The 27766-nt window shown below is 37.1% G+C and overlaps 2 protein-coding genes across 3 annotated transcripts; both read right to left on the bottom strand.

Annotated features, from left to right (window-relative positions):
- Positions 1–1694: 1694 nt before the first annotated feature.
- Positions 1695–23027, bottom strand: LOC307163682 (protein NLRC3-like). The gene is made up of 11 exons (XM_079879865.1): positions 22807–23027; positions 21597–21668; positions 17698–17814; positions 16323–16439; positions 8842–8901; positions 6972–8735; positions 6637–6810; positions 6144–6317; positions 3661–3834; positions 3160–3333; positions 1695–2611 (listed from the first exon to the last, which is right to left on the bottom strand). The coding sequence occupies exons 2-11, from the start codon at positions 21644–21646 to the stop codon at positions 2599–2601; spliced, it is 2817 nt and encodes a 938-aa protein (XP_079735991.1). The 5' UTR covers positions 21647–21668; positions 22807–23027; the 3' UTR covers positions 1695–2598.
- On the bottom strand, positions 9118–16338 carry LOC307163741 (uncharacterized protein). 2 transcript variants are annotated; one of them, XM_079879962.1, is made up of 3 exons: positions 16307–16338; positions 12389–12451; positions 9118–10267 (listed from the first exon to the last, which is right to left on the bottom strand). In XM_079879962.1, the coding sequence occupies exons 2-3, from the start codon at positions 12410–12412 to the stop codon at positions 9569–9571; spliced, it is 723 nt and encodes a 240-aa protein (XP_079736088.1). In that variant the 5' UTR covers positions 12413–12451; positions 16307–16338; the 3' UTR covers positions 9118–9568. The 2 variants fall into 2 exon arrangements, with proteins under 2 accessions (XP_079736088.1, XP_079736087.1); XM_079879961.1 differs by lacking the exon at positions 16307–16338 and having other exon boundaries at positions 12389–12513.
- Positions 23028–27766: the final 4739 nt, after the last annotated feature.

Below are 27766 nucleotides of genomic sequence, written 5' to 3'. Positions count from 1 at the left end.
CAAACATGTAAGAATTTCTTACCTTAAATCTTTCTTGTCTTCAAATTGCGTTCTTCTTCTTCTGAGGTAGCCTAAATCCAATGTAAGCTCAGGCGCGTCTTTCAAACTCGACGAAAAGTGAAGTGAAGTGTTTTGGTGTTTTGTTGTTGAGGTAACGAGCGCGTTCGCGTTCCATGTGGAGATTTGCATGTGAATATCTTTTGCGCGAGTGGGCGTGGCCAAATTAACTGTAATGAGCAAGCGTTTGAGAAGCTGGACATCTTGTTGGTTTTATACAAATTACTTAAACAGAAAATATTTGTTTTCGTTTTGAACCCGATCATTTAAAAGTACACACTTAAATGTTTATAAAGGTGTATGGCTCATAAATGTGTGACAAGTATTCGCTGAGTTTTGTTTCAGTTTATAGACGTGCGCAAGAAAAAAAAGTTCACCGCGACGGAGAGGCAGAACGCACACCCTGTTTATTTTCTTTATTTTACAAAAGCACAATGTTTTGATTTGATTGTAAGTGGACACATACAAAAGTAGAAATATCACAGATTATTTTTTTATATTTCTTTTTTCTGTATGACCATAAATGACGGAGTAATTTAAGTTTATAGTGCTACAATGTGGAGAAAATCCAGCAAAACGCGCCGGCGCGTTTGCCGACCTCAGAGAGTTAAAAAGGTTACAATTACAACAATAATTACAATTTCAACAATATTTCAAGTGTACTCTTTCTTTGTAAAAAAATGATTATAGGCCTACATTTTATCTATGTATTCATTAGTTTGAATATAGCCAACATTGGAACAGCTAACATCTTAGTTGATGACTTTATTTTTGACAAAAATAGTATTTTATATATATAGAAATTGCTAAACAAAAGCTTATTTGATGTGGCAGTATATTCTACAGTAAAAACTGTACCCAAATCTAGTCAACAAAATGTTGTCTTTCATATTTCGCCTGACTGTAACGTTGTTTTTATGAAATATTAGGGCATATAAATGTTAATTTGCAGTTTAATACGTTGATAATACAAATAGCCTACATTTTACTTCAACATATTTCAGTCGATTTTTACTCATCTCAGTATAGCAATACAGTTTGCTAAAACATCATCATTCATTCACACACGCGATTTAAATTTAAACTGTCTTTTTGCGAGCTGTGGTAAACAGCGCATCTCTGCCGTTCATTCATTCATAAACAGAAACCCGATTCACGTGAGAAGGAAAAAAATTTACAGTATTCCTCAGCTCGCTCCTCGATATACCCGCACTTCTGAGGTACATTTTCCATTATTATTATTCCTCACAGCGCTGCGAGACGGTGTAAACAAGTAATGATCTGAATAAATTTGTGTTTTCTCGAGCTGATATGGGGGCGTTCACAGGTTTGCCTCAATCATTTGCGTTTGAATAGCGCGCACTCTCCGTGGGCATGTCACATTATTTTTGAATGAGCTGTAATGAGCTCGACTGGAATCGCTCTCTTTTAATACAGATTTCACAAGATGAGAATATTTGTTTTTTATATAAATTACTTCATTTAAAAAAAGAGAATTCAAGCTTCATGCCTGTGTGTCTGTATGCCTGTTTGACTGAGTATTCGCTGAGTTATTGTTCATTTTCGGACGCGTTTCAGAATGGACTACACTGGCAGAGAGAAGGCAGAACTCGCTTCGTGTTTATTTTTCTTTATTTGGCAAAAAGCACAACACTTTGTTTTTATTGTGAGTATACACAAAAATAATACACATTTAACAGAATCGATTGATGTATGAAACTCCTATGGAAAATCAAAGTCAACAGAGTATTTATGAGTTTCTTTTACACTGATAAAAAAAAGCAAGCTGGTATCGCCGGCGATACCGCTGACCTCGGGGTTAATGTTCAGTTATGTTTGACATTTGAAAGAGTTTCTATTATGTTAAAGTTTTGATCATTACCATTGTGCAGAAGAGTAGGGCTTATGTTAGGTTGTGAAAAACAGCATGTTGTTTTGTTCATTGAGCAATAACTTTGCTAATGATAATGAAGTAACAAGTTTGTTTCTGTGCTGTGCTATAGCAGCATATAGTCTTTTAATAATACAATATAACTCAAGTCAAATATAAACAGGTCTTTTCCATTCACTTGAATTCCCACAATTTTGAGAGTAAAAAATACTTAAAATAAAAAAGCATATTTCACAAAAAATATTAAATTCATCATGTCATAGAGCTAAATAAATTAGGGAATTTTACATGATTTATTCAGGTAGATTCCATGATAGAAATCAAGCCTTTACTCAAAAATATTATGTGTAATATTGTTACCATCATTTTTTAAAGTAAATAACAAAATACAAAAAATACAGTGTATGATTCAGGCATTACAGGTCAGAGGTCAGATTGGATCTGAACATTCAGAATATTCATCCAATTTCTTCTGGTTGAAGGTTTCCTGGTTTGACTTTGGATGAAGGATTGGATCACTCTGTAAAGTTACACAAACACGTGTGTGATGATCACTGTGGGTTTGTGTCTGTTGATTCTGTTGAATGTGATTGTGTCTGTAGAGGCTCTTTATTCTCCATCAGCTGATCCAGAGAAGGTCAGACTAACATTTATAACCTGTAACTAAAACACAGACAGTCAAATGTGTGCGACATTATTGCATTATCCACTTTAGAACAACTAAAAGTACTAAAAAAAATACTTAGATGATTAATTGAAAGATTATAATATAATACTGCGAACACGTTAAATTGTTAAAGCTGTTTTTAAACATTCAGATTTTGCTTCTAAGTCACCATGAATGATGACTCTTGACCCTTATCTATAACCCTGTATGACTGTCCTCTTTCTGTGTCACTGGGTCAGGTTTATTTATGATAAAGAACTATAGTGATAAATATTTACAATTATGTTTTATTGCAACTGACATTCTCTCAAAATACATAATTTAGGGATAAAAAAAATGATAAAAGTAAAATATTGAATTGTTTAAAATAAAAAGAAACTTGAAGATATTTAATTGTTGCTATAAACTATTATAATAATAAATAAATGAATCAAACTCTTATTAAACATGTTTATAGTGTGTAATTCACCATCACAAGGAAAGTAAACTAAGAAGAAACTAAATTCACTTGAAAATATGAACAGTTTTAATCATCATTACTCACAGAAGCGTCTCCAGTTTATAATGTGGATCCTCCTTCAGATCAGAGAGCAGCTTTACATCTGAGTCTCCTAGTTTATTCCATGTCAGATCCAGTATTCTCAGGTGTGAGGGGTTTGATCTCAGAGCTGAAGTCAGAGCAGCACAACCTTCATCTGTAACACCACAATCATACAACCTGTAGAGAACAATGACACTCTTCGGTCTCTCAGTTTAAGAAACACTGATATAAATGATAAAATATATATATGAATTTCTCCTCAACAAATCAAATTTATATATGAAAGAAGTTGTCACCTCTTCACGATATCCAGTCATGTTTTTGACTATAACGTTATATCATGTTAAAATAAACTCAGAAGCTTTGGAAAGAATCCACTGAAGATTAAACATAATTTTCAGTTACTTGATGGTAAACCTTTTTTATATATTTTATTTTTGTATATCATTGATTATTCACCACAGGAGAAAAACAGACAACATTGAGACTTATATAAAATCTTACTTGAGTATTTCTAGTTTACAGTGAGGATCCTGCAGTAGAACAGAAAGCTGCTTGACTCCTGAATCTCCTACTATATTTCCAGTCAGATTCAGTTCTCTCAGGTGTGAGGGGTTTGATCTCAGAGCTGAAGTCAGAGCAGCACAACCTTCATCTGTAACACCACAAAATCTCAACCTGTAGAGAACAATGACACTCTTTAGTCTCTCAGTTCAGGATCTACAACTCAGATAAGCAGAACTTCACAATCAGACACTTAATCCATGGCACCATTAACAGGTCCAGTCTAAGGTTCAGACCCACTTCTACAAACTGCTTGAGCGGGTTAGTCTCCATTTGATAAAAATTGCAAGAATATTTGATAACACTTTATATAACAGTGTCCTTGTTACATATGTTACATGAACTTACCATAGTAAAAACAGGTAAATTATGCATAATTACACGTAACTAACCCTCAACCAAATCCTAATCCTACCCTTACCCTATAGTGAGTACATGTAGTTGCTTAATATTAATCAGTACTTAAATATATAATTACACTGTAACAATGACACCTTAAAATAAAGTGTAATTGGAATATTATTTTTTTATGCAAGTACCCAAAATCATCAACATATCTGTATATGAACATAGTTGTCACATCTTTACATCATCCAGTCATGTTTAATCATTAAAATTGTAAAATGATGTCAGACACATTGGAAAGAATCTAATGAAAATAAAAGCAACATTTCCATTAGTAATTTCACAGTAGATTTTTTTGTATGGCAATCTGTTACGGAAGCAGACTCAAGAGAAGGAGATTGAAGTTAATAGGGGGTTTATTGAGACAACAAATGAGCGGATGAACTGAAATCAGGAAAGTGGAAAGTGCAATGATACTTTGGAGAGCGGGATGCTGGCAGTGAATAGTATGTTTCTTCTGAAGGGTGTGATGACTGGTAGATGATGCAGTGAAGGCTGGAACTCTGAACAACACTAGACTTGGAGACATGGAGGAGAATGGAGACGAGACTGGAGAAGGATCGCTGGAGATATCAGGTAGTAGTCGCTAAGTCAGGGTAAGTAGTCCTCTTCATACAAACGAGACCAGACAATGAACTGTGGCGAAGTGTGTGTCTGAATAATGGCAGTGATGAGGGTGATGATGAGGTGCAGTTGTGTGTGATTAGAACTCAGGTGAGGGAGTGCGCTGTGATTGGCTGGTGTGAGAGCCTGGCAGATCTGACACAATCATTATTTACCATGTGAACAGTGCAAAAATATCCCCTAATCATGCCAACCCGTCTCTACAGGCCACCCTGGTGGACATGGGTAGTGCAGTAACGGAAAGAGAAGAAGTTGTTTTTTAGTCGATATATAGACATTTCAGAGCACAAGTGAGCTGAAGCGCGTTGGAAACTAACACCAACTTGTTTGAAAGAAAAAGGGGAAACCCCCAATTTGGTGTTTTGTTTGTTGAGCAGTTGGAGCAGTGATTGATCGCACGGATTCCGTATTTCTCCCGAGTGCCAGAGATTTCTGTGTGGAACGATCATACATTCCACAGTGACGGTGATTGAACGTGAGTTTTTGTTCAATGGAATCATTACATGTTATTTGAACTTATTACTACAGCTCATGTTATTATTGAGGAGAATGTAAACAATACTTCTGTCTCTGTGATAAAATAATATCAGAGGGGAGAATGAAGAGTTGTGAGTTCATGTGAGATGATCGCTGCGTGAGCTTTCTAGTGCGGTGCAGCACTTTACAGAGTGAGTGTCATTTTATTTCTTTTTTTTTTTTTACTGTAAATGCTTATATTCACTCAAAGAAGGTTTTTGGCTAGCTGTGCACTGTTTGTAATGTCAATGTTCATCCAAGTTTATTGATGATCTGTTGTAAGAGATGAGAATGAATATAGTAATGTTAATTGAAGAGTGTTAAGTGTGTTTATTTCTGTCTTACAAGTGTGTAAGTGGCTTATGAGAATGTGTCTTTATTCATGTTTCTGTTTTGTTCTTTATCCAGAAAGCATAAAAAGCCACTACCGCTGTTTATTTGGGGTATAAGTGCTCACATAAACAGTTTTGGGTATTCTGTTTTATTTCTTGGAACGTTACAATTATTTGCATAAAGCTGAAAAGGGAAAATTAACTCAAACTGAGTATTGTGAAAGAGAACTAACTGAGGGGAAGATACTGAAGTGTGACTATTATCTTTTATTTTGGTTAGTTTCTTTGTACATTGTGATTCACACCATATGGGGCAAACTCTATTTGAAAGTGTTCCCTTTTGTTCTTTTCTTGTTGTTACTCGCTGTATAAATTTTGTATATATACCTGCCCACAAACGGAGACCCCAGACATTAACCCAGCTTCTTTCTCATAAGCGGTTGGAAATAAAGAATCCTTTTTTTAGATGTTTAATTTTGTTTGAGTTTTGTATAGTGAACACATTTTCGCGGCCACAACCATATGAGACATTTTATACAATCTTACCTCAGTATCTCCAGTTTACAGTAAGGATCCTGCAGTAGATCAGAAAGCTGCTTAACTCCAGAATCTCCAACTTTATTAAATGACAGATCCAGTTCTCGCAGGTGTGAGGGGTTTGATCTCAGAGCTGAAGTCAGAGCAGCACAACCTTCATCTGTAACACCACAATCATACAACCTGTAGAGAACAATGACACTCTTCCGTCTCTCAGTTCAGGAAACACTGATATAAATTATATGATATATATGAATTTCTCCTCAACAGATTTATATATGAAAGAAGTTGTCACCTCTTCACAACATCTAATCATGTTTTTGACTTGTAAAACTATCAAAAGTAAAATGACCTCAGAAGCTTTGGAAAGAATCCACTGAAGATTAAACATCCTTTTCAGTTACTTGATGGTAAACTTTTTTGTATATATTATTTTTGTATATCATTGATTATTCACCACAGGAGAGAAACAGATGACATTGAGACTTTTATAAAATCTTACTCGAGTTTCTCCAGTTTACAGTGAGGATCCTGCAGTAGATCAGAAATCTGCTTAACTCCAGAATCTCCTACTTTATTTCCAGTCAGACTCAGTTTTCCCAGGTGTGAGGGGTTTGATCTCAGAGCTGAAGTCAGAGCAGCACAACCTTCATCTGTAACACCACAATCCCACAACCTGTAGAGAACAATGACACTCTTCAGTCTCTCAGTTCAGGAAACACTGATATAAATTATATTATATATATGAATTTATCCTTTCACAGTATTCTCATAAATTGAAACTCATAAATATGATCATGTTTTATCAATGTAATGATTGTTGTCAGAGTGACTTACTGAACTGATCTGGATTCTTTAACCACAGGCATCAGCTTCTGAAGAACTTCATCTGCTGTATTTTGTGCTCCAATAAACAGTTTTAGATTAAAAACATCCATCTTCTGCTCTGATGTCAGCAACACATAAACCAGAGCTGACCACTGTGAAGAGGAGAGTTTGGTTCCTCCTATTTTTCCAGATTTCAGATAATCTTGGATCTCCTGCATCAGAGAATCATCACCCAGTTCATTCAGACAGTGGAACAGATTGATGGATCTCTCTGGAGAGCGATTCTCCATGATCTTCTGTTTGATGTACTGAACTGTTCTCTCTTTGTTGTACGAGCAGCTTCTAGTCTGTGTCAGTAGTTCTCGTAAGAGAGTTTGATTGGACTTCAATGAGAGACCCAGAAGGAAACGCAGGAAAAGGTCCAGATGTCCATTCTTACTCTGTAAAGCCTCATCCACAGCTCTCTGATGCATCTTAGATAATGAATTATATTTCTTCTGGATTTTGGAAAATAAACTTTGTTTGGTTTTGTCAAACACATTTCCGTTCTCCTTTGTAAAGTGAATGTGTGCATATAGAGCTGCTAGATGTTCCTGGATGCTCAGATGAACAAAGCAGAAGACTTTCCCCTGATACAAGCCCAACTCCTCTCTGAAGATCTGAGTGCACAATCCTGAGTACACTGATGCTTCTGTCACATCAATGCCACACTCTCTCAGGTCTTCCTCATAGAAGATCAGGTTGCCTTTCACAAGCTGCTGGAAAGCCAGTTTCCCCAGTTTGAGAATCATGTCTTCATTTTTTACTCTCTTCTCATAGTCCTTCTCATGTTTGATGTTGGTCTGAATGATCAGGAAGTGTGTGTACATCTGAGTGAGAGTCTTGGGAATCTCTCCTCTCTCTGCTTCACTCAACATCTCCTCTAGAACAGTGGCTGAGATCCAGCAGAAGACTGGGATGTGGCACATGATGTGGAGGCTCCTCGAGGACTTCAGGTGTGTGATGACTGTATTGGCCAGACCCTGATCACTGATTATCTTCCTGAAGTATTCCTCCTTCTGTGGGTCATTGAAGCCTCGTACCTCAGTCACTCGATGGACAAACTCAGAGGGGACGAGATCCGCTGCTGCTGGTCTGGAGGTGATCCAGATGAGAGCAGAGGGAATCAGATTCCCCTCAATGAGGTTCATCAGCAGCTCGTCCACTGAGGCTGATTCAGATATATTACACAGTTTCACTTCACTCTTAAAGTTCAGAGTCAGACGACACTCATCCAGACCATCAAAGATGAACAACACTTTATATTCATCACTGGATATTTCCATTTCTTTTGTTTCAGGGAAAAAGACATGAAGAAGATCTGAAAGACTGAGTGTTTTGTCTTTCATCAAGTTGATCTCTCTGAAAGGAAGTGGAAATATGAGCTGGACATCCTGATTCTCTTTCCCTTCAGCCCAGTCCACAATGAACTTCTGCACAGAGACTGTTTTTCCAATGCCAGCGACTCCCTTTGTCAGCACAGTTCTGATGGGTTTGTCTTGTCCAGGTAAAGGTCTAAAGATTTCATTGCATTTGATTGGTGTGCCCTCTGTTGCTACTCTCCTGGATTGTGTCTCAATCTGTCTCACCTCATGCTCATTATTGATCTCTCCACTTTCACTCTCTGTGATGTAGAGCTCTGTGTAGATCTCATTCAGGAGTGTTGGATTTCCCTGCTTTGCTGTTCCTTCGTACAGACACTGAAACTTCATCAGCAGGTTTGATTTGAATTTGCTTTGGACCAGTTGAGAATCATGAATGAAAGAATAAATTATTAGATTACAACAAATTAGTAAAAGTGATAGTAAAATATATTTATGTCTAGACAGAAATGTTGTACCTCAGATTAGATGACATGTGTCTTCCCCTAAATGTTCCTCGAGTGTCCATAGACTGTTCACTAATTATGGACAAACACAGAGAGAACAGAGAAAATACAACAGAGTCGAGAAAACAGGGACAAGAATTCATGTATTATTCATATAGAGCCTCAAGGCTCCTGTTAACACTTTAAGATAACTCTGTATAAATAACTTTTAAAATGTTATTAGAAAGACTGTCACAAACTGCTCCGAGACATGAAAGTTAAGATCCAAACGCAGCTTTATTATGGGCAATCCAAAGGCATAATCCAAAGTACAGGCAATGGGTCAAAACACAGGTAGGCAGTCCAAACAAACAAAACAGGCAGGGGTCAGAGGCAAGAGAGTAATCCACGGAACAGGCAAAAAAATCCAAAAACCAAGAAACAGGAAACCCGGGAAAATGCTCAGAGATGCACTGTGACACTAAAACAAAACTTTGCAGTAAGTGAATGAGTGAACATGGAATAAATAGGCTGAAACTAACAAGGTAATGAGATACAGGTGAATGCAATCAGTGATGATGAGTCCGGGCAGTGAGTTCTAGGAAATGTAGTTTGTGAGGGATACTTGATAGTCTGGTGTGGAGTGCCCTCTGGTGGCTCTCAAGGGCACTCCAGCTGGTGACCGTTACATAGCCCCCCCTCAAAGGAGTGGCTTCCAGACGCTCTAAAAACAGACACCGGCTCAGGAACAGACACTGGCTCAGGAACCGGAACAGACGTGTTGGCGGCCATCTACTGAGGGCTCAGTTTCAAGCATGTCGACGGCCATCTCTGCTGAGGGCTCAGTTTCAGGCGTGGCGGCGGCCATCTCTGCTGAGGGCTCAGGTTCAGGCGTGGCGGCGGCCATCTCTGCTGAGGGCTCAGGTTCAGGCATGTCAGCGGCCATCTTTGCTGAGGGCTCAGGTGCAGGCATGTCAGCGGCCATCTCTGCTGAGGGCTCAGGTTCAGGCGTGGCGGCAGCCATTTTGTCCGGAGACACTGGTTCGGCGGATGTGATGTGAACAGTCTCTGGATCGGCGGACGTGACGTGAACAGTCTCTGGCTTGGCAGGACTGACGTGAAGCTCTGGCTCGGCAGGGCTGACATGAAGAGACTCAGGCTCGGCAGGGCTGATGTGAAGCTCAGGCTCGGCAGCGGCCATGGTGGGATGAGGCTCTGATGTGACTGCGCTGGTGAGCAGTGTTAGTACTGGATTTGCCATCACTAGAGTGGGCATGACATGAAGTGGCTCAGGCTTAGAGGATACCGTGGGCTTGCAAGGCTCCTCATCCGTAAAGCCCATAGTAAATGAGCCACTCAGCAAAAGGGCAAGGTCAATATATTGAGCTAGAGTCCAGTGAGGGGTATTGTCAGGCATGAGGTGGTTAAGAAGGTCATTCAGTCCATGGTTAAAAATGTCCTTTAACCCTCTGAGGTCGGCAAACGCGCCGGCGCGTTTTGCTGGATTTTCTCCACATTGTAGCACTATAAACTTAAATTACTCCGTCATTTATGGTCATACAGAAAAAAGAAATATAAAAAAAGAATCTGTGATATTTCTACTTTTGTATGTGTCCACTTACAATCAAATCAAAACATTGTGCTTTTGCAAAATAAAGAAAATAAACAGGGTGTGCGTTCTGCCTCTCCGTCGCGGTGAACTTTTTTTTCTTGAGCACGTCTATAAACTGAAACAAAGCTCAGCGAATACTTGTCACACATTTATGAGCCATACACCTTTATAAACATTTAAGTGTGTACTTTTAAATGATCGGGTTCAAAACGAAAACAAATATTTTCTGTTTAAGTAATTTGTATAAAACCAACAAGATGTCCAGCTTCTCAAACGCTTGCTCATTACAGTTAATTTGGCCACGCCCACTCGCGCAAAAGATATTCACATGCAAATCTCCACATGGAACGCGAACGCGCTCGTTACCTCAACAACAAAACACCAAAACACTTCACTTCACTTTTCGTCGAGTTTGAAAGACGCGCCTGAGCTTACATTGGATTTAGGCTACCTCAGAAGAAGAAGAACGCAATTTGAAGACAAGAAAGATTTAAGGTAAGAAATTCTTACATGTTTGTTATTGTTGCATAAATGTCACATTGCAGTTGAACTGTTGCTAGATATATGGGGAATATTATAATATTTAGACCCGTGTTTACTGTTAGGCCTACTGTGTTTGTGGATATCTGGTCAAACGTAGATATGTATATGGTAACCATAATGTTTTATATTTGAGCGCGATCGCGTTTGAATGTATCAGATTTTGCAGCGCGATCGCGTTTGAATGTATCATTTGAAAATTTGAAAAGCAAAACACACCAAATGGCTTCATGTTTTTACTATTATCTCATTTCATATCATCATAACGAATGGAAACATTTGAAGTAACATGATAATCAATATATTTTTCTCTAGCTTGGTTGTTACTGAAATATTTTGGAAGATTTATACTGCTATCTATTGTTATTATTATTTTACCCAGCACTGCGCATAGCCTATGCCTACAAGGCACAACAAACCTGGTGTTCATTATTTTATATATTGTTGGAAACATTTGTGTGTGTGTGTGTGTGTGTGTGTGTATTTTGTGAATTTTAAAAAGCAATTTTAACCAGAAAAATCTCATATTTATTTCCAAAATCGTGCAGGCCTTTCTCTTGATATCAGTATGTTCACTTTTTTTTCAGGGCCCAGATGCCACTGAGTCCTGCCGACTTCAACATTCACATGAGTCTCTGGAACATGAACATGGTAAAGTGAAAATCAAACACCTTGGAAATGAAAGGTACAATGTTTTTAGGAATGGCACAAAGGTCTCTGTCTTTCAATAAGTGCTTTTTTGCCATTTGTTGTGTCTATTTGGATTATGTTGTGTAAATAAATCCAAACAATTTAAAAGCCATTCTTTTTTAAATCTCCTCATTTACAGTATTGTGCAAGGTTGCTCAGAATGATAGGGGCCTGATAGCTCCTAATAGGGCCGTTAGGGGAGGTTCTTTGTCTTTCTCAGGTGAGAAAAGCCATACATATTAATGAGCTCTCGCATAAGGCTTATTCACACAAAACACGTCGTAAAATTTTTAAATCAATATATTGTCTTCTCTGAATGAGCAGTCAGGGTGATTTTCACATAGTTTTGCAGCAAATATTCTAGGCTACGTCATACAATTTTCAAAAGTCTTGTGAAGAAATAATCAGTAGGGGTTTCATGGCCTTATTTCAGTGAGAATTTTTTTTTGTATTTTCACAAACCACGCATAAATGTCATTATCTCAAAACTACAAACTTTTACATACATGCTGTTGATATATTATTGTAGCAGAGTTTGTGCTGAATACAGTGTAATTAGACTTTAGCCATGAAAATGTCACAAGTAACAGAAATAACCAGAAATGTCAGAGCATGTCAGAACACCTCCAGGGCCCAGAAAACAGCTCAGACCTCAGAGAGTTAAGACAGCATCATTAAAGTCAACCCCATGGCTAAGCTCACAAACCTCTTTGACAAAATCATCAATCGAACGGTTACCTTGGCGGAGATGTTTTCTGTCATGAACTGCTCCAAGACATGAAAGTTAAGATCCAAACGCAGCTTTATTATGGGCAATCCGAAGGCGTAATCCAAAGTACAGGCAATGGGTCAAAACACAGGTAGGCAGTCCAAACAAATGGAGTTCAAACAAAAGGCAGTTCCGAAGCTTTGCGAGATCCCGAAGCGCAGATGTTTCGAAACACTGATCCGAAGCGTGATTCAAAACACCCATGTCACGTGACTATGGCCAAACGAAGCCTCGAAGTGTTTCACTAAGTGTTTCATCAGGTGTGGTCCGCCGAATCAGCGTTTGATTGACAGGGTCGGTAACAGACCACACAATCGCACATCTGTATAAAAGTGAAATCAACGCATATTGACCTCGTGGGTTTTTGTGAGAGGAGTTTGATTATGAGATAGCAGATTTTTGATGATATAGTGACAGTGCGATTTGATTAGTTACAGGCTATTTAGGCTTACATTTAAATTTACACAACACATTGACTGATAGGCTAGAGACAGACAGAGTATACATATAGTGACACATTAATATACATAGAAATAAATATATATAGACAGCTAGATTATAGAAACATAAATAGATAGATTATAGATACATATATAAATACATAGATAGATTATCTAGATACATATCTAGGTACATATCTAGATACATAGCCTATCTAGATACATAGATAGATTATAGATACATATCTAGATAGGCCTACATAGATAGATTCATATAGATACATAGATAGATATTTGGATAGATAGATAAAATGGAGGCTCCCCAGAAGAGATGCCGTACATCTGTGGTGTGGGAGCATTCCATTTAGAAACCCCAAATAAAGTGAGATGTGTGTATTGTGATCGTCAGCTAGCCTACTGCAACAATACATCATCCATGATGCGCCATTTGAGGAGCACTCATCCTGCCATTTTGCAGGGTGCAGAGGATGGCATTCCCCCTGTTCCTAGGCCTGCTACTGACACTGCTGGGCCATCTCAGCAAGGTATGCATTGTTTGAAATATAATTTATAATTGAAATATAATTACAAACTTTTGGGACACTGTTTAGAAAGTCCATAGCCCTATGCCCTACAACCTAATGTCCCAATCACAACTGCCAATCATGTTAAAAATAGCTTCAATGTGAATATAATATAATATAATATTGTGTGAATATACATTTTATAGGTCTACATATGAGACACACAATGCTACAGTTGATGCCACAGTGGAAGTGAAAAAATATATCACTGATGCATATTTGCCCAGAACTCATGATCCCCTAACTTACTGGAAAGAGAGAGCAGTAATCTTTCCTCTTTTGTATGTCCTTGCTAAAAAATATCTTTGCATGCCAGCAACAAGTGTCCCTTGTGAGAGGATTTTTTCAAAGGCTGGAGAAATTATCTGTAAAAAAAAAGAAGTAGGCTAAGTCCTTCCACAGCAGAGAAATTAATATTTTTGAATAAAAATCTCTAAAAAAAAATGTGAGACATTGTGGCTTGATTTCTTTTATTAATATTCATTTTGCAGAACCAAAATAGCATTATGCACAGTGAGGAGCCTATAGGTTACAAGCTTCACATATTAGAAAAATACAATAATAAAAAAACAACACATTTTTGTAATGGCTCATCAAGGTTGTTTCAGATCAACACCTGCAAGTGACCACTAGGTGTCACCGTTGAGACAGGTGTCGGATTGATTCGAAGCCTCGAAACAATATGGCACATTTGATTCAACTGTTTCATTGCTTCACGAAGCCATGATCTGCCCACCACTAGGCAGGAGTCAGAGGCGAGAGAGTAATCCAAACAGGCAAAAAATTCAAAAACCAAGAAACAGGAAACCAAGGAAAATGCTCAAAGTAGCAATGTGACACAAAAACAAAACTTCGCAGTGAGTGAACATGGAATAAATAGGCTGAAACTAACAAGGTAATGAGATACAGGTGAGTGCAATCAGTGATGATGAGTCCGGCAGTGAGTTCTAGGAAATGTAGTTTGTGAGTGAAACTTGATAGTCTGGTCTGGAGTGCCCTCTGGTGAGCTCACTCCAGCTGGTGACCGTTACAAAGACGATGATCAGAAACATTTAAGTTGAGTGTTTAAGTTGTAAAGGGGAATTAATAAAATGGTCAGAAATGGCCCTGTCTGTATTTAATGTTTTAATCATTGTGAAGACACAAAAGAGATCGTTCTGACACTGAAAACAGTGGCAACGAACACTCATGAGTTCAATGCATGAGTTCAAAACACAGCATTCCAGCACCAATGAACACAAAACTAATGAAATTAATACTCTGGTATAGTCAACTGGCGATGTTTCTTGTGTATTAGGTACATCTGTGCTGCGAGATGTTTCAAAAAGTGGTGGTGACAATCAACTAAGGCTGTAATGATTCCTCGAATAAAGTTGAGTACTCGATTTTAAAATATGGTGCATATACAGACATGAATGCATGAACCGCAATATTACACCATTTTCTAAGGCTACGTGATCTATTTAAAACAATTTACAATCATAAAATAGCAGAGTGCTATCATGAAATCGCAAATGCTGTGATATGCGCAAAAAATATATGCACTGTTTTTTACAGAGAAGCACGACACTTTAATTATTTATATGTGAGCAGATTGTTAAAGTACCTCAGCTCCGTTCATAGTAAACGCTGCTCCACACATACCCAGTCTCCACATGTGCTATTTGTTTAGGTTTCCGATAATGTAGGCTACATTTGGGAACGCAAAACCTCGGATGCGTTTCATATCACTGTCATCGTTTATATGCGTGTCAGTGTCTCGGGTTTCTCAAACTCCATCTCTGTGTGCTGTGAGATTTTGTGGCTTATAACATTCATCTGCACGCAGTTTGCGCCGTTTCACAAGATTCGTAACGCAACTCATTTGTAAAACGCCAACACTGGAGAATAATACATAAACATCTTTCTGAAATGCGAATTGTTGTTCATCGCGATTTCAAAATAAAATTTTAACCCTTGCACTGAGTTTGCATGTTTTGCAATGCACAAGCCATTGTTAAAAAATAAATACAGCAGCTGTTGCATCTCTACCATACAGAAGAGACCAAATATTAAAGATTAAGTTGACATTAGAATTAAATTTTGTTTGGCCAATAAACAAGGATTTGATCATGCCTTAGTCTAACCAAGCCATTGGCGCTCTCTGCATGCATTTGTTTTTTTCCATAATGTACATAGCCGAAGTTATGTTTATATTAGTTTATATAATTTATTTTACATGGTGTACTTTAACAGCGTTGTTCAATAAAGCCCATATGATTACTTTGATACTTTATTTGAACAAATAATTATTGCTTGTTAGTATGTATTTAGGTAACACTTTACAATACGGTTCATTAGCATTAGTTAATGTATTAACCAACATGAGCTAACAATGAACAATACATTTGTAACTGTATTTATTCATCTTTGTTGATGTTAGTTTCATTGTTTGTTCATGTTAGTTCACAGTAATGTTAACAAATTTAACATTTGATTTAAATGATGTATTAGTAAATGTTGAAATTAATATTAACTTTGATTAATAATGCTGTAGAAGTATTGTTCATTCTTAGTATGTAGGTAGTTAACTAATGTTAACTAATGAACCATATTGTAAAGTGTTACCTATCTGTATTTTAAGTAATTTAAAAGGCTGTTGTTCACTTTTTTTTTTTTTTTTTTTATCCGATTACTCGATTAATCGATGGAATTATCAGTAGAATACTTGATTACTAAAATAATTGATAGCTACAGCCCTAATATCGACCCTGGCAAAGACTGGTGGGCACATGTCCCAAATGTCCAACTCGCAAATTACACCTATGTTTGTTGCACTTGATGCCAAAGTTTGCATGTCTGTTACTCAAGAAGATCTATCTACCTATGAAATGTTGTACCTCAGATCAGTTGATGTGTGTTTTCCCTCAAATTTCATTGGCTCTGTCATAGATGCGTCACTCTTTATGGACACACAGCTGGACTCCGGTGAGTTTGATTTCTCCCTGTGGTTTTGACTTCAATAGAATAGAAGCGAAAAAACAGAGACAAGAATTCTTAATTATATTACAGTGCATGTAGATAAACCTCACACAGAGAATCAATCCATCTATCTTTTACCATTTTTGCTTTTTAATCTGTTGTTGTGTTTGTGTTTCCCAATAAGTGACGTAGTTGTGTTTAGTTTGGTTGAGTTTGTCAGTATTGTTCTGGTCCAGATTATCAGTGTTTTGTGTGTCAGTAGATGTTAGTGAAACATCAGGACTGAAGCTCTGGATCAGCTGTGAGAGGAGAACTGATCCTGTGCTCGACTCCAGCTATTGCAGCGCTTTATAATAGTGTGAGTCACTGAGTTATGTAAGGGATAATCCACGGCTAGCCATGCATTAAAGGATTTTAATGCACGACGTAGAGGCGAAGAACCACCCGACGCGAAGCGGAGGGTGGTTGCCTCTACGAAGTATAAGCGGGGTGGATTATACGAAGGATTATACGAAGTATAAGCGGGGTGGATTATCCCGCTTATACCTTGGTTATTTGCCAAGTTAAAAATAAGTTAAAGCTGTAACTGATGTTTACAGTGTATATTTTTAACAGACGTGTAAAAATGACGGTTATTTCTTAAGTTAAGGCTCGTCAGTTCTTGCACTCCGTCCGCTTTAAATAAAGTAGAGCCATCGGATTGCTTTTATTTGAATGAATTCACATTTATTTAAATTCATTATTAAAAGAGAGAGACAGAGAACTGAAGGAGAAGGAACAGAGAGAGAGAGAGAGATGCGTGCGCGAGTTACCTGTGTGCGTCGATCTCTTCTTTAAAGTCTAGCAGCTACAGTCCCCTCGTTGCTTAAGCATATAGCTAACTTAATGATTCTTTAATGGATTTATTACAATTATTTATGAATGACAGGCAACACTGATACAAATTAAACGATATTCAAAAATCATCCATTTAGCCTACCTAAACGTTTTCATATGCGTCTCTCACTCTGCTTGCAAGTGTATCTGTGTTACTATGGTTACCAATGTAGCGGATTAATTTCGAACTGTAATCAAACTGACTGGAACTACCTGTGCATTAAACGGTTTTACTGCACACCTTCCAGCCAATCAGAATCGAGTATTTAAACAGCCCATGGTATAAACATGCTTACACAACATCATCACCTATTTCTGTATTTTGATAATAAGTGGATATTTGCCAAATGATGCCATACATGCATTATTTGTGTGTGTCTGTGGTCTCTCTGTCTGGCTAAAACAAAAATGTTGTACCTCAGATCAGTTGATGTGTGTTTTCCCTCAAATCTCATTGGCGCCATCATGGATGCGTCACTCTTCATGGACACACAGCTGGACTCTGGTGAGATTGATCTGTCACCCTCACATTGACTTTAATAGAACAACAGAATAGAAATAATAGAGTTGTTCTCTACCAGAACCAATATGGTTGATTTTACATGAAAATAAATTCCACATGAGAGCGTTGTCTTTTAACTTTTTTCCCGCCAGCTTTTTCTGTTTAAAGTTACCAGCCACTGATGATTTTGACCATTGTCACAACATAGCCCCAGAAAATATTTTTGTATGAATATCTGAACATGCAATATATCAAAAGAAAGAAGAGACCCTCTCCCTTTAAACAACAACAAAAACAGTTTTATTCTAGCTTTACACATTTTTTTTAATCAACACCTAAGTAACATTAGACAGTTTTGATTTATATGCTGTTTAAAGGTGCAATGTGTGATATTTATGAGGATCTATGGACAGAAATGCAATATAAGATCCATAACTATGTTTACAGTGGTGTATAAAGACCTTACTTAATGAACTGTTATGTTTTTATTACCTTAGAATGAGTCATTTATATCTACATAACCACGGGCACCCCCTTTTATGAAGGTCGACATATTGTGACGTCATGTTTCTACCGTAGCCAACAGCGAACAAACAGCGCTGCAGAGCGCGTTACCTAGAGCATTACCTAGAAGCTAGCCATAGACACCGTGAGAAGTGACTTTTCCCTTGTCAGTGGTGTAAAATATGTAGTTAGATTGTTTCATGTAACTTCTCCCTCGCTGTGTTATGGCTTTGCTATGTGGGGATAAATGTGCTGGTTATGTTCGTGAGACAATCAGCTGACTAGTACTATTGACCGTAAAACACTAACGTTAGCCTACAGCATAACAGCTCATATTAGCCAGGTAAACTTTTACTACCCTGTTAGAAAAAAAGTAGTTGGATAGTTTCATGTGGTTCTTCTCCCTCGCTGTGTTGTGGGTTTGCTATGTGGGGAGAAATGTGCTGGTTATGTTCGTGAGACAATCAGCTGATTAGTATTAAAAACATGCTGTCTGAACGACGCCTCAGACATCGTAACGTTGGTTATTTCCCCTTACCTAGCTGCTTTGATGCTCTAATCCATAGCTCTTATCTTATACTAACTAGCATGGAAACAAGCTATGGTAAAGTCAGTGAATAAAAGACTAACACAATGATGAACAAGTAAAAATAACAATTACATGTGGTTTTACTGAATAATTAAGTAAATATAATTTAATATAAAATACAATATAAAGAAACCCCATTGCTTGACTTGCTACTCTCTGCTGACTCAGACGACGACATCTTTTATCCTGCGTCGGCCACCGAAGCTTCTCCTTCGAGTTTGCAAATTGAGAGATAAGCCGTGAGTGACTGGCTGTTTGCAATTTGCAAATCTCACCACTAGATGCCTCTAAAAATTACACACTGCACCTTTAATGTTGATGATCGTGTTATTTTACATAAGCATATGATTACATTTGAGATCGCTCGTTTTTGCACCTTTGTCGCATATACTTTGATCAGGAGATTTAATACTCTTTCAGAAGATGTGTAATAGCACACACTACCTTATAACAGTGAAAACACGGAAAGCCGGAAAATTCCGTCAATGGCAGGTAAAGAGTTAAAGGGGACCTATAATGCAAAATTCACCTTTACATGGTGTTTGAACATAAATGTGTGTCGGCAGTGTGTGAACACACAGAGGAGGACTTACCATTAGGCAAAAGTAAGCGACCGCTTTGAGCCCCCAAAAGTCAAGGCCCCCTAAAAATGCTTTTTACATACAAGATACGTATTAATACTGTTATAACCTGTTTAAATGAGAGTACCGTAACTGCACTGGGGTGACAATTATGATATGGCAAGTCTAAGCCACACCACACCGCTCAGACAGTTTCATGTGTCATAGCCTACTGTTGCTGTTTCGGGGTATAAAACAAGAATAAAAGCCATTATAACGTACATGAAAATGTAGAAAGATTGGACACCGCTGTGCATCAGCAAGCATCCTAACAGGGAAAGAATCCTCAAGGATTATCCAGGTAAATGTGTGCAATTATATAGGGCCCCATTCCTATATTTTACCTAAATCCACCTCTGTGTACACAACCACCCTATAATGGTAAAAATCCACCCACTCCTTTTTTTTTAATCTCAATAAATTATAATCTGTGTCTCAGAAAAGGCCATTTGAAGATGCTACTTTTTGTGACGTCACAGTCCGCCATTTTCTACGTGCTGGAGCAGCTGTAGTGATGAGAAAAATGCCCCAGTTCCCTACTAAGAAAGCCAGGTGTGTTGTTGTTGGATGTAAGAGTGAGCATCAGACTCTTCATTTACTCTCGGCAACTGAGCCACTGAAGACGCAGAGGATTAATTTTGTTTATGATGGGAATCTGCCCCTCAAGTTACCTAAAATCATTAACGCCTGCGCTTATCATATTACACAAGACTGCTTTGTGAACAAGAGTTAATACAAAGCAGTTTTTTTTTTTACATTTTTCAGGGCCTATGTGATTCAGTTCAATAATGTGTATCTTGTTTTCCTCTATTAAAATAAATGCATAGAACAGACATCCCAACCTGCAAAAAGTCATTTCAGCTCAGATCAGCTGATGTGTGTTTTCCCTCAAATCACATTGGCTCTATCATAGACGCGTCACTCTTCATGGACACACAGCTGGTCTCCGGTGAGATTGATCTTTCACCCTCACATTGACTTTAATAATACAACAGAATAGAAATAATAGAGTTATTCTCTACCAGAACCAATATGGTTGATTTTACATGAAAATAAATTCCACATGAGAACATTGTCTTTTAACTCTTTACCCGCTAGCATTTTTTTTAAAAGTTGCCAGCCACTGCCAGCATTTTTGACCATTTGCACAAAATTTTTATGGATATTTTTTGTATGAATATCTGAACATGCAGCACCAACTGTTCGTGGCCGAGCTTCACACCCTGAAGACGCAAGTATCACACTTTATATTTTGTGATAAAAAAAATCGCCTTTCCATATGTGCTTGTTAGCAATTTCCGAGACTAATGCGGCTAAAGTTACCAGTAATGTCTGATTATACTCACAGATAGTTATGTCTTCATTTATATTTTAATTACGAAAACCCTTGTCTCTCATGGAGGAGCGGAAGCATAAAGGAGGAGCGACGACAGAGAAGATCGAGAGAGGAACTGGCCTGGACTTATGTTGTGTTTTATTATTAGTGACAGCAGTCGTCCAGGCTGCTGTCTTTTACTTTTGTTTTATGTTAGTTTATTTTATTATTAAAGTTGTGTGTTAAATGTTTGCCAGTTCCCGCCTCCTTCTTCCCATAACATTGAACATTGCTACAATGTGTATTTACATTGTCAGTTATATCGCTTCTCCTGATTTGTGATTGCCGTAGGATCGGCATGAGCTGTAAAGGCCACGCCCTCTTCTGGAAAGGGGGCGTGGAGCAGAAGCTCATTTGCATTTAAAGACACATACACGAAAACTGGGTGTTTTTGCTCACACCCAAATAGGGGCAAATTGGACAAGCTATAATAAATGACCTATGGGGTAGTTTGAGCTGAGATTTCACAGGCAAAGGTCCCTTTAAGATAGTGTGATGAAACTGTCCAAGGATAATGTCATATATCATCTAGCTGTCTACTGTATCTGTGTGTTTTTGGACAGTGTTTAAAGACCCTGAGTGGCTCCAACTACTGTATATCCCGCACCAGAATATGATAGAGACAACAGATCACTATACCAACCCTGGCAAACACACACAACACCCTGTTATGTGCAGAAAATGAGTCCTCTATATAACATTAAGATCATATGAAGATTGAAGTACCTGAATCCTGGAGAAGAATCTCCATGTCTGAATGTGTGTGTGTCGTCCATGATTCATTCAGTCTTCATGGAGCTGCTCGGGTAAGAGATCAGAAACACTCATTCACACACACTCAAATAAAATACATTTCATTTGACACTTTCTTCAGTGTGTTTATGGAGACAAAACAAATCAGATTTATGATTTCTAACAATTAATTATTAGACATTATCAGCATTTAATTCCTGGTTTAATGTGATTTTCAATCACGTTAATGAATGTTCAGAACTGGTATCATCTGAATCAGCAGATTCTCTTCTTCAGTCAGATATGTCACATTTGCACCAGTATTTCATCTGTGTGTGTTTAAAACAGAAGTATCTCGGCTGAAAACACTGGGAAGTTTGTAACACTAGAGTTTAATGTTCTTCCACTGAAAGCCTCAAATATTGTACATATGGGACAGTTTACTGTAAGCCCACATTTAATACTGAGAAACATAAAATTTGTGAAACTGACTATAACATACACAGATATTTGTTCAAGATTTTTTCCAATTGTTTTAAAATAAAATGTTTCCTTTGTTTAGTTATAAAACTTACATTACCTAAATGCTGTTTAAAAAATAAAAATGTTCAAATTAAAATGCATATAATTAAATGAATAGAAAAGAAATGCGGTGAGTTTGTTAAAGTATATATTTCAGTTTTCAGTTAATTTGATTAACAAAATAAAAACATGTCCTTTAACTTTTTAATTGATGTCCCTGATTTTCAATAACTATTATTTCGACCCACAGCGTCTGATGTTACTCTCACCTGTGAGTGAAGGAGGTTTAACAACAGCACTCTTTATACTTCACAATGTCAAGCTCACATTTATTTATACTCAGAAATTGTATAACATATAACAAAGTTTGAGGCATAAACATTACCAACGGTAAAGTAAAAAAAAATAGCAATTCAAATATGTAAACTACCCATCATTTGTCAGTTACCTTATTTTTTAGTTGTGGCTTGTCGAAAGTTGTGATGATTCACCAATCTGATAATTAATGTAATTTTTAAATTATTGACCTTTATGTCCAACTCCACCCAAAACTTTGATAAGATTAAGAAATGTATGTTTCTTGAAGTTCTTCATGTTTAAGTTAAATACTTAAAGAAAGTATCTCCTGGTTTGTGAAGTGAATGAGGAAGTAAAGCAGCTCACCTGACTAATGTTCACTCACCTGGATTAAACTGTTGGGTTACTGGTTCCTGACATGTTCATGGTTTCTCATCATCTGTTTCCCCACAACGTCAATTCCTGTAGAGGCAACTAGAAATATTACTATTAACACATTGATGCTTGGCTTTTCTGTGGTAAAGAATTTTATTCCATCCTGTTGTAAAACAGCCACGGTAAAACTCTGAAAATACTTTCAGTTCTGGAGGCAAAAGTTACTAAACCAGTTTGAAGAGGAAAGAGAGAGAGAGAGAGAGAGAGAGAGAGAGAGAGAGAGAGAGAGAGAGAGAGAGAGAGAGAGATACCTCACCTTTAGATCAGTAATAAGTTGAGGGCTTGATGAGATTTTTAATCTCATGAATATTAATTTAGCAAAAATAAAACTATTTTGGATCCAGAGATTATAGTATTTACTCATTTCAAGTAAAATGAAAGAAATTCTTTAATTTTAGTAGCAGAAGCAGTTTTATTTATTTTTTTAAAATATAGTTATTTGTGTCCATTATTTTGTTTGCCACTAGTATCCATATACAGATGCACATTTACAGCACTTGGAAGACTGATGGAAAAAACACAGACAAAATTTCTTTTTTAACTGTTTATTTTTCCGTTTTTTTAAACTTCTTATTTAATGTTCTTCCCTTCTCTGTATTAATATCTATAAAAACCAAAACTCTTTAATCTTTGATTAAAACAGTTAAACAGAACATCATTGCATCAATCTTGTGGTTCTGATGATGAATCCAGTGTGTTTGTGGACATGAAGCAGTAATACTGTAGTCCAGCATCTGATCTCTAAAGAGCTTCATGGGTAAAGATGGCGCTAGATTACTGTTAAACAGCCTTCAGGTCTGAGATCAGAACTGTGCAAAATACACACACGCTTTCATTTAGATTTGGCACAGCAGGTTTTAGCTCATATCGGTCTCAGATGGTGATGGATTCATCTAGTGTCAAAGCTGCTCAGATCCTGGAGAAAATATTAGCGGAGCCCTTTTCTGCTCTTCTTTACTGGAAAGATCTGCTGATGAACAATACACACATTTGTGTAGAAGTTCTTTGTTTAATCCCTGGATATAGTTTTCATACTAGCTCAAGAAAATAATGTATCTGTCATATCTAACATTTATCACATGGTATTGTAAGTATTGTGAGAATATGTGTGTAAAGTGTGTAATATCTGTTCTTTTCTCATGTGAAACTTTGAGGTGTTCTGAACACGACATAGAGACAGTGCAGTCGAGCGATAGTGTCCCCCTGAACCATGTCATCCAGGCATATCGAGCCCCGGTATGGCGCTCGCTTTGTGTCATTTCTTTCCTAACCAAGCTTAAAGACGTGATAACGCGCGTGTGGAGAACGTCTGCCCGTCTGAACGTCTGCCCGTCTGCCCGTCTGAGCGCAAAACGTGCCTTGGCTAATTTAAAAATAGCGCACGTACTTTTATGCAGCTAAATGTATGATGGATTAATAAATGACTGACTAACTAACTGTATTTTTATATGTACATTTCTGAAATGCATTTTCTGTAAAGCTGTTTTGAAACTATGTTTTGTGAAAAGCGCTGTAGCCTACAACTAAATTTGAATTGAATTGAATTGAATTGAATGGACTTGTCTTATTTGAGACACTGTTCGAACAGTGTGGGCTAGAAGATTTGATCATTTAAGCTATTATTAAATTAGATGAAGTAATTTCCAGCAGAGAAAATCACATTAATAGCTATTTAACATAGACCTAGCTTTTAACATCCTCGAAGAATATTAAGAAAATACTATTTAGGTTTGAATACATAAAAAAAGAAAAATCTAATCTCAACAGAAAAAGTCTTTGAATGTATTTTGGAATATAAATTATGCATGAGCATGCATGGGAATATGAAATAGGCCATAGGCTACAATAATAATAAAAAAGCTCTATAGTAGAGTGGATGCATTACTTAATTATATTCTTAAATTCGATGTTATAAAAAAATCGTATACTATGAACTTCTAGCAAGCTCATTTAAACCGAGTTGTAAATTCCGAAATTAACGGAGTCTAAATAAATATTAAACTACTAAATATCAATATAAAATTGCCAGTAGATGGCGCCAAGGCCCTGTTCTATTGAGATTACTGGTTGATGTTCAACCTATTCTTTCAAAAACACAATATTTAACATCCACACAACTAGCCTACTCTGTTTAGACAATTGCAGTTGTTCTGCTGTGGTGCTGTTTGGAACTGTATTTTCATTGACTATTGTGTGAAATGCCAGTCATTAATATATTGTTTATTTAGGCCTACAGGCATTCTGGTTTTCTAAAAACTGCTCATAACAGAAACATTCAAACAAATATTTACAAATTTTTGTTTTACTTGGTATTTTTTTATATCCTTGGTATGTTGGCAATTCATTTTCATTATATATATATATTTCTGTTACTCAGAAGTGAAACATTATGTGAATTTAAAGTGGCTGCGTTATAAATAGAAATATGGGTATAGTCTAAATGTATGTGCTGTTGTTGGTTGTCCCATGACATGCTACATTTTAACGTTTTAATGACAGTGTCTTGGCTATAAATTTTGCATTTCACTAATTAAGGGGAATGTAAAGCATTAAATCAACTAGGTCTCTGAAATAGCTCATGAAGCTTCATTTGACAAGCATATATTGACAGAGCACAACTCAATGTCACACATTTAGATAATGGAAGAACAACACAGAAACAAACAGGGTCAACAGTCGAAGAAGAGGAGTAATGATGTGTGGTGGAAGAAGGGTACGGAGGCAAAACAGTGGAAGAGGTCAAGATTGTGGACATGTTTCTAATGAAATAAGGACACTATTGCAGACAATGTTATCAGTCATGACCTTACAATGACGGAGGGTCAAAAGGTAAAGCCGAATGTTAGGAGAACAACAGTGTCTTCAATCATTCAAACGTTTGTAGACAGAACAGGTGTGTAATCAGACATTGTTTTCTGTGTAATACTGTATACGTACTCCACTTGCATTACATAATACAGTAAATATACTTTATAGAGACAATGTAACACACAAACACACACACACACATGCTACAAATGACATTACAAACGCTTCGTTTTGACATAAAAAAATAAATTTAAAAAATCATTCAGTCATACATTTCACTCATTATTTATCTTGTGTCAGTGGAATATAACTTTTCCAAAGATGCAGAACCCCCATACAATACAAATCTGTAAGACATTTAAAGCACTGAAAATATTTTACAAAAGCAAATGTATACTATATCGAACATTGCTCCTTTCAGAAATTGTTAATGCACTGAGCACTTAATGTACAGGAATAAATGACCCAAAACTTACTGAAACTTCCTACAAATAGATCAAGGAGTGGACATGGCTAATGAGCAGATAAGTGTCCCTCTGCTGCCACCTACTGACTTTAGTGGTCATTTACTGTCATTTTTGTTTTAACTGTTTGTTTTTCCTGCAGGTGAAAACAAGATGCATCCGTTTAAGCCTGTTACAGTTTATTTATCAGGGCTCTTAACATAGTAGTAAAAAATGTGCAGTATGACTAGGCTCAATTTAATAGAGTGCTAGGCTTTATATTTTTTTTAGTGTAGCTCTATTAAATAGTATTTATGTTAAACGATTTTAAATTGAATGATTGATAATTTATTTTAGTTTAAAATCCAATAAGTTTCTGAATGGTTAATTAAAACTAAATGCAGAATCTATGAATGAACTTGAGGCATGCAGACCGGCTGCTGCAGGGCTTTAACAAATCTTAAACAAACAAATAATGAAATGACCCACTTTTTCTGAATTTTACTAGCCCATTTTATTTGTCTCTCATAAGATCGTATCATGTACTTAACATTCAGCATTATAGAAATAAATAAATCCAATGTAGTTCTAAGTAAACTGCCAAAATAAGATTATCTAGCATGTCTATAACAGTAAAAGTATGAGAAAATAAGGAAAATTAGGCGGGCAGACGTACAGACGGGCAGACGTGCAGACGTTAAGACGGGCAGACGTACAGACGTTAAGACGTACAGACGTAATCCACACGTTAACTTCTAACGTGACGCCGCCGTCACGTCTGTAAAAATCAACAGCTACACGTTATTGACATGTCTACGTGACGTGATATTTGCGTGTACGTCTCCATATAAAACAAATGGAGACGTACACGCACGTATACACGTGTGTTATCTGTCGTGCTTGTCAGTCTCGTCGCCGAATGACACAAAGCGAGCGCCATACCCCGGGACAAAACATCATCTACAGAAAGAGAAAACATCACAACATCACTATCAGCATCAGAGAAGCTCAGAGCCGCAGTATTAGCTGATGACACATGGTGGCGCTGTTCTACAACAAAACACATCAGCATTAAAATACACAGTGGAGGACAGAAACACTGGAGCTGACAGCCAGTCCAGCATTAAAGAAATATTATGTTTCACTCAGATATTTTTCAGCAGCTTCAACTCTGTTTGAGAGCTCAAGATTGCAGGAACAGGCCAATGATGAACTGGACAGAGAGAGAGAGAGTCCTGCGGTCAGTGTGTGATAGTGACGCTTGTTCTTACCGTTATAATGGAGTCTGGGTTTGGAGAAACACATGAGGAAATCAACAAACAAACTCTGAGCATATAGGACAGTGAAATACAGCTGAAAATCTAAACAATCATATTTTTCTCATTTATTTTATCCTGTATTTAATAATGTAGATCAGCTGAGAAAAATCAAAGCTATTTATTTGCTCTCAGTAGGCTACATTAAGAGCACATTGCTATAATAACATTGGAAAATTCCACTGAAGCATCATTAACCTGTTAGACAGCAACCCCGCTTTTGAAAAATCCCCAGAAATGGCATTCGCAAATTGAAAAAAAACACAAAAAAAACGCACAAGTTTTGCGCAAATCTGTAATGGAAACGCGCCTAGTGTTACATTTTTTTTTTTTCTTTGTACTC

This window comes from Squalius cephalus (assembly GCF_949319135.1).
Source record: "Squalius cephalus genome assembly, chromosome: 8".
Taxonomy (NCBI): domain Eukaryota; kingdom Metazoa; phylum Chordata; class Actinopteri; order Cypriniformes; family Leuciscidae; genus Squalius; species Squalius cephalus.
The sequence above is the reverse complement of the archived record's forward strand: the minus strand, read 5'-3'. Positions and strand labels throughout refer to the sequence as shown.

What these genes read in the sequence shown, in the direction of transcription:
- LOC307163741 (XM_079879962.1), bottom strand. Translation starts at nt 12,412, where the DNA reads ATGACAGAAAACATCTCCGCCAAG. An exon ending in CAGAAAACATCTCCGCCAAG is followed by an intron (nt 10,268 to 12,388) that starts GTAACCGTTCGA and finishes AGAGGGTTAAAG; the next exon opens with GACATTTTTAACCATGGACT.
- LOC307163682 (XM_079879865.1), bottom strand. Translation starts at nt 21,646, where the DNA reads ATGGACGACACACACACATTCAGACATGGAGATTCTTCTCCAGGATTC. An exon ending in GATTCTTCTCCAGGATTCAG is followed by an intron (nt 17,815 to 21,596) that starts GTACTTCAATCT and finishes GTTCTATTAAAG; the next exon opens with TCAATGTGAGGGTGACAGAT. An exon ending in CACACATCAACTGATCTGAG is followed by an intron (nt 8,902 to 16,322) that starts GTACAACATTTC and finishes GTCCATAATTAG; the next exon opens with TGAACAGTCTATGGACACTC.